Source organism: Chelonoidis abingdonii, chromosome 2 (genome assembly GCF_003597395.2).
Source record: "Chelonoidis abingdonii isolate Lonesome George chromosome 2, CheloAbing_2.0, whole genome shotgun sequence".
NCBI lineage: Eukaryota > Metazoa > Chordata > Testudines > Testudinidae > Chelonoidis > Chelonoidis abingdonii.
Genome location: NC_133770.1, coordinates 172,403,624 through 172,414,103, shown reverse-complemented (window position 1 = coordinate 172,414,103; position 10,480 = coordinate 172,403,624). Strand labels below are relative to the sequence as shown.

The 10,480-nt window shown below is 41.9% G+C and overlaps 1 protein-coding gene across 3 annotated transcripts in view; it reads left to right on the top strand.

Annotated features, from left to right (window-relative positions):
• Positions 1 to 10,480, top strand: part of DROSHA (drosha ribonuclease III) — a 113,650-nt gene that overhangs the window by 55,821 nt on the left and 47,349 nt on the right. For all 3 annotated transcript variants that reach the window (XM_032772238.2, XM_032772237.2, XM_032772239.2), the window contains exons 16-17: positions 3,539 to 3,646; positions 8,599 to 8,706. In XM_032772238.2, the coding sequence (XP_032628129.1) occupies positions 3,539 to 3,646; positions 8,599 to 8,706 (216 nt within the window). The remainder of the gene's footprint in view (positions 1 to 3,538; positions 3,647 to 8,598; positions 8,707 to 10,480) is intronic.

Here is a 10,480-nt window from a genome sequence, read left to right as displayed (position 1 = left end):
CTTGGTTTTCACACCTCAACTGCTAGAACAGGGCCTCATCCTCCCTGATTGAACTAACCTCATTATCTCTAGCTTGCTTCTTGCTTGCATATATATACCTGCCCCTGGAAATTTCCACTACATGCATCCGACGAAGTGGGTATTCACCCACGAAAGCTCATGCTCCAAAACGTCTGTTAGTCTATAAGATGCCACAGGATTCTTTGCTGCTTTTACAGATCCAGACTAACACGGCTACCCCTCTGATATTAATCAAGGAGTCTTAGACTGACAGCATCACCAGTTTGCTTTTTCTGTAATGACTGAAGCTGCTGTTGCAATAGATGATCTTCAGCATATCTGACAGTGCACCGGATTTTATCATTAGTGCAAAGCATAGCATACTGTCATGTGAACATGGGGCTTAATTAACATTTTATTTATAATAGTGTTAAATAAGCCCCCGAACCTCAGCTTCTTTCCTTGTAAATGGGAAGTACCACAGTGTTAAAAGTTATCTATGTCATAATTTTAAGGAGGAATGCTTTTCCCACTGAATAGATGACTTTTATCTTTACTGCAGCTTTCATCACTGCAGGGGAGAACAAGTGGAAGGCTAGAACTTTTTATTAAAAATGTCTCTCATTAGGAAATAATGGATGAGTTATTCTTAAAACACTAGCAGAGAGGGCGTGGGGGTGATTGCATTTTGCTGCAAAAATAAAGTGCTCCTTTGACATTTATCACTTCTTGTAGTGTGTAGACCTTTGTTTCTAGATTGTATCATCCAGGATGATGGTTTCCTAAAGTAATTGTCTGTCATAAGGAAGATGTATTGAAAACAGTTCTTAGGCAGAAACTTTGCGGTAGTGTGCTCCCACTTCATGACACTGAGGACCCCATCAGTAATTTAGTAGGAGCTGGCAGGCTACTGTAATTGGCATGTGAATTTTAAAAAAAAAGAAAAAGAAAAAATCTATTCAGAATTGGGCACTGATGATGCCCTGATATACATGGTACTGTGTAAAAGCCTAGAAGACCTTTGTAGAGCCTACCCCTAAAGAGTGTACAATTTATGGCCTCTGTCCACAGCTCGTTGGCATTTGGATTTGGGCCTAAGGGAACAGGGCTTCATACACCCCTGCTCATTATGCCATTAATTTCAATGTGATTATGGGATGCTACGTCATTATTGAGGTGGTGCCTAGGAGCTTCAGTCATGTACCAGGAGGAACCCTTTGTGCTAGACCAGGGGCGGACAAACTTTTTGGCCTGAGGGCCACATTGAGTTTTGGAAATTGTATGGAGGGACGGTTAGGGAGGCTGTGCTTCCTCAAACAGCCAGGCATGGCCCGTCCCCACCACCTATCTAGCCCCCCTTGCTTCTCGTCCTCTGATGCCTCCCCCCCCCCCCCAGACTCCCCCATCCAACCCACCCTGTTCCCTGAAAGCCCCCCGGAATTCCTGCCCCATTCAACCACCACCCCGCTTCCTGTCCCATGACTGCTCCCCACCACCCCATCCAACCCCTCCTCTCATTCCTGACTGCCCCCCCACCCAGGACTCCTGCCTCATCCAAACATCCCTTCTCCCTGTCCCCTGGTTGCCCCCAGAACTCCTGCCTCTGACTGCTCCCCACCTCCCCATCCAACCCCTCCTCCTTCCTGACTGCCCCCATTCAATGCCCCTGTTCCCTGCCCTTTGACCGCCCCGACCTCTATCCACACCCCTGACCACACCCCTGGACCCTCCCTCACCCTTACTGTGCTGCCTTGATCACCAGTGGCTGACAGCGCTATAGCACAGATCCCTGAGTCAGGCCGGGCTCTATAGTTGCACTGCCCCAGGAGCTCGCAGCCCCACTGCCCAGACCATTGCGACAGCAGAGCGAGCTGAGGCTGTAGGGGAGAGGGAACAGTGGGGGAGGGACTGGAGCGAACCTCCTGGGACAGGAGCTCAGGGGCCGGGCAGGAGGGTCCCGCGGGCCGGATGTGGCCCATGTGCCATAGTTTGCCCACCTGTGTGCTAGACACTGTACAAATGCAAATCAAAGAGACTGTCTGTGCCCTAAAGAGCTATGTATAGTTCCCTTAAAACTGAAGCAGGCAGCAGGGAGGGGAAAATTCTCAGCAGGGCGCCTGCAGTGAAGGCTAGGGAGAGGAGAGATGTAACGTTTATCTTTAGCCTATTATTCGAGTAAAGTTCCTTGTTCTCAATTAGAAGAAAATATGCAGTGACTGTTTCCCATGATATATGTGGGAGTCGACATACTCATAGAGACATTTACAGTATCAGGACCTAAATTCAGACTGAAAGACCCTAATGTGCTGGATTATTTATTCTATTTATTTCTTCTGATTTATACAAAAAATAAAAAGGGGGGAGACGACTCCTATTCAAGGCTGTAGGTGTCCTTGCCATATTTCAGAAACAGAAATAAACAGCCTGCAGAAGACTAGCTTCTCAAGGTCAAGGCAGTACAGTTTTCATGGTTGGATAAAGTAGGGAGGTTTCATAGTAGGAGCCTCTGGTATCAGTGGCTACTAACGCCCTGTTCCGTAAGAGAGGTATTGGCGTTTAACACAGATCCGTTATAAGGTGACTGGGGCTAGATAATAAAGGTCTGTCTCTTTTACTCGCATGAATGAAGGGTTGGTTGTTTCTCACCCAAGCCTTGTGATGCAGTATCAGGTGTCAGGAATTCCAGAGAGAAATGGTACAGTGAAACCCCGCTATAACCCTATGATTGGGGTCCAAAAAATCGATCCTGATAAATGTGGGGTTGTGTTATAGCTGGGTTACGAAAATTTACCATTTCAAGCCGGTTGGTTTCAAGCTGGTAGAGGAAGAGCAAGGAGCAGCAGGGGAGGAGAACAGCTCTTCTCGCCATAAGGAGAAGCAGTGCAGCTCCAGCAGTGAGGGCTCTCAGCCATGCAGCGAGAGAGGGAAACACTTGGGGAGAGCAGGGGAGACGTGCAAGGGGCAGAGGAAGAGCGAGGAGCAGCTGGGGAGGAGAATGGCTCTTCTTGTCAAAAGAGGAAGTGGGAGCAGGAGGGGAGACACATTTTCTTTTTCTTTTCTTTTCTTTTCACGTGGGGTGGCCAGAGCCACCTTATGATCGTGTTATATCCCAATTTGCGTTACCGTGGGGAGCGTTATAGCGGGTTTTCACTGTATTTGCTTATCTCACTCGATAGATGCATAGGAATGGCTTTGTTCATTTCATCTTCAGCAAAAATCTGTGATTAGTCAGCTTTGTCCTCACCCTTCAGCTTATCAGGATAAGCAGACTGAGCCACATGCAGCCCTTTGTCATACTTGTGGGTATCCGGGCCACCCCAGCTTACATCATTACCAAGGGGTGGGTGGAGATCATTACAAGATTTAGGTTTAAAAATTGCTCTCTGAAAGTATGCTTTACAAATAACTAAATAAATAAAACCCATTCTCAAATACAGAATCCTAACACCCTAATGTCTGTTTTTCATGCCCACATGTGGTTTCATATTGCTTTGTTGTAGAAAGTTTCTCACAGCTGCATCATTCCCTCCCTTTCTAGGAAGCGCTACAGAAAATCAGGCAGAAAAACACAATGAGACGAGAAGTGACAGTGGAGTTAAGCAGCCAAGGATTCTGGAAAACTGGTATTCGTTCTGATGTCTGCCAGGTGATTATTAGATGCTAGAGATCCATCCTGAAATCAGTTTCTTTTGTTAGTTAATAGACAGCAGATTAATGTCTCCTAAATTTGCAATGTTAAGGCCGCAGCTACACAGGGTGGGTTGCCCCTGCTACATTATAGAGAAACGTCACTGGTATTGCTGCACTGATATAGACAGTGCTATTTGCACTGGTGGCTCTTATCCCTGAAAGAAACAAGGGTAATCTGTGCTGGTGCAAATTATGGTTTATGGCAGTTGTACAGCTACATTGGTGCCCAACAATGACTGTAACCAGGATAAAACCCCAGTGTAAAAAAGAGCAAAGAAGCTAATGTTGTTTCAGGGCTTGTTATTCAGTAAATCGGCCTTTTTTTTAATAAAACTTTTTTTTTTTTTAAATCATATCTTCAAGGAGAGTTTCAACTGTTGTATACTAAAGGGGAAAAAACCACAAACCACAACTTTTTTTTAACTTTTAGATTGGAAACAAAAAAAAGAATTTGTCCAGAAGTAATATATTTGAAAGATGCATTTAAAAAAAAAATAAAAATAAAGAGCTCTATCCCAGAGCAAGGGACGTGACAGGGTCCATGAATACTGACACAAAGGCTAATAATCCAACACACACAAATAAATCCGTGAAATTTGTTTCAAAGATGCTTATTCAAGGCTCAGCGTTTCCAGGTTTAATTAATGTTGACCTAGCAATGTGTAATGCAAATCAGATATTGCATACAGTGTGACAAATGTTTAGTTAAGAATCCTGTGCTTGTATTGAACCCATATCCTGTCAACTTATCTCTTCCTGGCAAAGTGTAAGGAGCAGTCCTGATGGAGAATGAATATTTAAATCTAAAACCCAATAAAAATAATTTCTCTTCCATCTAAGACTTCTTTTTGATGCCAGTACTGTGTATAAGGTCTGAGACTGGATACCAGCACAGTGTGCCATCCCATAGCTATAGGAATTTGTGAGTTTGTTCTAACTTTTGCTATCTAATATATTTGTTGCTACACTTTAAGACAAACTGTGCATATATTTCCTAATTTGAGAGTTTAGAAACTGATTTGTTTATCTCTTTAGTAATTTTTTGTTACAATGTATCTTATAATGTCTTATTAGACGTTTTTGGTTTTTTTAATTGTTGAAGGACAGCAAATCACTAAAGAGCAATGAATATAAAACATAATTTCACATAGTGTTTTGTACATCTAAAACAATAAATTAGACTAGTCAATTGTTTGGATTTCTTTGAGAGGTCACAAGGAGACTAAACTATGCATCTTGAAAATGAAGGATTGCTGTTGCTGTTTTTCAGATATGCTTTTTGCCAGATTAGAGTAAAAACTAAATGAATGTAAATCAATTCTGCAGGCAGTCTTAATGAAGAGCTGTTTAAAATTATTGGTTTGCTTTAATTCTTAAAAGCTCTGTAGTTTAGAAGATCAAAATTCTTTTTATAAACATTGAAGTACTCTAATAATTTTAAATCACTCTGTTGCACAAAGTATAATACGAGTCTTGGCATTTTCCAAAATGAAGCACTTGCAAACAGGGAGAGGAGGAGTGAAGTGCTCTGATTAAAATGGCTCTGTTTTGTGTGAAGTAATTCAGAATTATTGGGCAGGTGGAGGGCATATCTTCTTTACTGCTATTAAATTATTACTTATAAAGAATCATTTCTTATACCCAAAATAGCTTTAATCAGATGGTGTAATGGCTCTCCTGCCTATTATGCTATAGTTCCAGAAGAGACTATATTTCTTCAGTATCAATTAATTTGCCTAATGCAGTTTTTAAATTGTTTTTTTGTGGGGAGGGAGGGATTGGGAAGTGTTCCCCTAAAAAGTATTGGGAATATTAAATAGCCATAATCCTATCTGACAGATATTAGTCAAATTAATCACATATTTAGTGTCAGGAAAACAACACTTTGTCAATATAATTACAAGAGCCTACATTGTGTACCTCATGTTTATCGTCAGAAATAGACCAATTCCTTACTAGTTGAACACCTAAATAAAAATTGAAAATGTTGATATATCAGTACTACAAACTGGGGCCAAACATACTGCTTGCCGTGTACAAATAGTATTAAAACTGTGGTCTATGCACTAATTCCCCATATAATCATTCCGGTTGCCCAGAAGGCTACTACCGTGGACAGAAAATGCAGAGAAATAGTGAACTGGGGAGTATGTGTCACTGGTCCTTGAGATGATTTATTTTTGATGAAGTGGTCAAGAATGAAGATGCACAAGAAGCACAGTTATAGAACATACAGTTGGGGGTCGACTGTCTCCCCTGAGATGGTTATGAGAGAAACTACTAACAGTATTGGATTTTAATTTAAATATTAGAAATTCACTTAAATCTAATTCTATTCAGCATCAATGTTTTCACTTCCCAGTAATATAGTTCTTGCCAGTCATCACAACTGCAGTGTTCATCCACATTTCGTTCTAAAAAAAAAAAGCCTCTCAAATGCAATCTTACTCTCTTTTCAACAAAAGGTAATCCTTATAATCTCATAGCACTGTTATGTTCACCGGTTCTTACTCTATGACAGTGCTTAGCTTCACCAACATACCAAAATCCAGAAAGACACTTAACCCCATAAATTACATGATCTGTTATAATGCTTAACTAATTTTCTCCTATACATCCACTCTGTTCATTCATCCCCTTTAATCATACGCTTTGCATTCATTATGAAGTGATACGTGGATAATTTTCAGATTTCATCTTCAAATAAGTCTTGTTTCTATGAATACTTAAACTTGGTTTTGCTAATTACAATAGGAATTACAATTTTATATTGCATATTGTAAAAGCATTCATTATTTTACATGCATATATAAAGTATGATTTTAAATTACATATTATGATTTAGCCACTATAAATCTTATATTTCTTATTCTTCCATAAGAACTTTACTGTTACCATAACAGAATAGAGTAACCGGTGCTAATTGTTCAGTTATCAATTTTTTCCCCCAGATCTCTGGTCTGAAGCAATGCTTAGAAAAGTGTATAAAGGGGGAGATTTTCAAAGTGCACTTAGGAATCCTACTCTTATTGAAAGCCACTGGGATTTGGACACCTACCTCCCATTTCAGTTTTGAAAATATTACCCAGAGCGTTTTTGCTAGACGGCCAAATAGCAACTTTGTAACTGCCTTTCCAACTCTTTCTAGCATCACTATCTCAGGAACTGCTAGAGTTCAGTCCTTCATAATGTTTGAAAACATTGGCCACTGAATTCTCATGAGGAAGTTAGTGAAAGCAAGATGGCAATGGGAATGTAACTTTTTACTGCACAATTTTTCTACCTGTCATCTTGAAAGAAGTGCTTAGTAACTTATAAAAAGCTGGTTATCCCATAGGATTGCCAACTTTCTTATCACACAAAACCGAACACCCTTGCTTCTTCCCCGAGGCCCTGCCCCCGCTCACTCCATCACCCATCCTTCCGTTGCTCGCTCTCCCCCACCCTCACTCACTTTCAACAGGCTGGGGCAGGGAGTTGTGGTGCGGGAGGTCTGGGGTGGGGCCAGAAATGAGGGGTTCAGGGTGCAGGAGGGTGTTCCGGGCAGGGGGCTCGGGTGCGGGAGGGAGTGAGGGCTCTGGCTGGGGGTGTGGGCTTTGGGGTAAGGTGGGGGACGAAGGATTTGGGGTGCAAGAGGGGGTTCAGAGTGCAGGAAGGGGCTCAGGGCTGGGGCAGGGGGTAGGGGTCCGAAAGAGGGTGTGTGCTCCAGCTGGGGAGTGCAGGCTCTGGGCTGGGGCTGTGGATGAGAGGTTTGGGGTGTAGGAGGAGGCTTAGGTCTGGGGCAGGGGTTGGGGAACAGGAGGGGTTGTGGGCTCTGGCAGGGGGTGCAGGCTCTGAGGTGGGGCCGGGGATGAGGATTTGAGGTGCAGGATGGGGCTCAGGGCTGGAGAAGGGGTTTGGGGTGCGGGAGGGGCTGTGGGTATGGGCTCCGGGAGGGAGTTTTGGTGAGGGAGAGAACTCAGGGCTGGGGCAGGGAGCTGAGGTGTAGGCTCTGGGCGAGAGTTTGGATGCAGGAGGGGGTTCCAACCTGGGGCAAGGGATTAGAGTGGCGCTTACTTCGGGTGGCTCCCTGGAAATGGCAACATGTCCCTGCGGCCCCTAGGTGGAGGTTCGGTCAAGCGACTCCACACGCTGCCCTCGCCTGCAGGCGCCACCCCCGCAGATCGCACTGACTGCTGTTTCTGGCCTATGGGAGGTATAGAGTTGGCGCTCGGGGCCAGGGCAGTGTGTGGAGCCTCCCTGCCCCTGGCTGCCCCTGCGACTAGGGCCAGCACGGACATGCCAACTGCTTCCAGGAGCCGCATGGAGCTAGGACAGGCCTTAGCTCCTCTAAGCCTCTGACTGGAGCTGCCAGGGTCCCTTTTCGACCAAGAATTCTGGTCGAAAACCAGATGCCATGTGACCCTGTTATCCCAGGTGTCAAGTGATATAAAATGACCATTCATCATCTTGGTGGTTTATGAAATATTATACTTTAAAATTATGTCAGAGGCCTAACCTGGCCTTGAATCTTTTTTTTTTTTTTTCATACTAATCAAAGTCTGCATATTGTAGCAAGTGCCCCATGGTCATGTAATGTTCTGACACTACTTGACTTTACCTTGATACACCTTGATATGTTCAGCAATATGCAGCAGAATAATCTTTCCACCCAACAACGTACTTCAATGGACGACTGTTTTGTTTTTCTTGGTAATTAATACCCATGGAGTAGGTTCTAATTTAGTTATATTCACTGAAGGGCATAAGGCCATTATTATTTTTAGTTTATTTCTCATGTAAATCAAAACAAAGTAAAATTAATCGTATCATAACATGCTAAACTTCTTTATGTGTTTGATTGTTACTCAATTGGGTTCTCTGTGTTTTGTAAATGAATAGTTTTCCTCATTGCAATTATTTTCCTAGCATGCAATGATGCTGCCTGTTCTCACCCACCATATTCGCTACCATCAATGTCTGATGCATTTGGACAAGTTGATAGGCTATACCTTTCAAGATCGATGCTTGCTACAGGTAAGAAATGCCAAAAGACAAATTACATACTAATTTGCCAGTTGAGTTCTGGAGGACTGAAGCTCTGTTCCTGTGGAGCAAGGGTAGGGAGAGCTGCATGCATGACCATCGTCCCCAAGATAGTTAAGCTTATGTATGTAAATCCTGCTGAACCCACTAAATGGAGAAATGAGGTGTATAGCTGATATTGGAAAGCACCTGATTATTTGCACCTCTGATCTTTAAAAGTTTCCAAATGTCCTGTGAGAATCTGTAAAATCAGGTTTCCACTGCTTGTGGTTTGTAAATCATGGAATCCTGCAGGATGAAAAGCATTATATATGAATGCAAGATTATATTTTTATTACTTAGTGCATTCCTTTACTTGCTGAGTTCTGAAAAACTGGTGTCATACTGCTGATGTGTCTGTAAATTTTGCCTTGTACTATTTTGTGGTTTATTATTTCATAAAGAATCCTTTGTGTTCAAAGCTGTCTCCTCAGGCCTACAGGTGTTTGTTGAAATGTTCACTGTTACAAAGTGAAAGAGAGAAGTTGTGTTTCTTTTGGGGTTTTAGTACGTCTGTTGTTGCATAATCAATCAGTTGTGCAAGTGCGTTTTTGCACACTGAGACACTCTCAGCAAAAACTGTCTATTGCAGATCTAAATTAAAGGGCAAAAATAAGTAAGTAGATCTGTGTTATCGACCTATTTTAGTGCAAAAAGTGTGTTTTATATATAATTTCAAATTTAATTGCTAATATTTAGATGCTTTTACTTTTTTTAACATATAATGAATCAATAATTATTAATAAAAACACTCTCAAATGTTTTGTACTCCTTGTACAAACCAGATTAGTTCGAGAATAGAGAGGATGGGTCTTATGCTTAATTATGAGCATAGATTTTTTTCGAATTTCCTGGGTTTTAGAGTTAAAGATTATTTAAAAAAAAAAAATCCAGCCATAAAAACCTACTAACTGCCACGATAGAACACTTGAAGCAAAAAGCAAATAAGTTATCAATAATCAGAGAAAGCATAAGACAAGGTGCACCAACATAAATCACACTAAATGCACAGAGGCACTTTATCTAGGTTTGATCCTTATACGTACTTATTGAATAGCTAAGAATTTGTTCCAGGAGAGAGAGTCCCTAGTGAGATTTATAATTCACCATTTAAATAACTATGCATAGGATGCCAAATATACAACTATACATCATCACTGGAAGATTACATGTTTCATCATACAGTATGCATTTAAAGACCTAACAGAGAAGAGAGCCTGAGGGGTGTTTCATGTGTTTTTGTTTTAACCATTCTGGTAAGTTTTAGTGTGTTCTATTTTAGAGGAGTAAGTGTTTTAGAGGGATAGGTTTGGCAAACTGTAGTTACCTAATGAGGTATTTAACAAGGATTTGAGGGGAAATGTGTAAGTTGAATAACAATTTGGTCTGACAATAGTTAAAGTAAGCTTTGTTTGAGTGAAGAGGGCAAAGGAGCTGTTTAGCAGCTTTTTGTTAAGCATCAAAGGCGCCAATCCTACAAATATTTCCTGACTAACTTTCTGCATATAAGTAGTCCTATTTTAATGCCAGGGGGCAGCTAACAATGCTCATATTTGTGTTTGCTGAATTGGTGCCTAAGTCTTTTGTCTTCACTGTATTAATTGCTACTGACACCTCCTATTTCTGCTGCCCTTCATAAAGTGATAGCAGCAAAGATGCAAGTTCCTGGTAGTGCTTACAATACAAACTAAATATAGAGCTCAGTGTTGCTCTGAGAGGGGTCCCA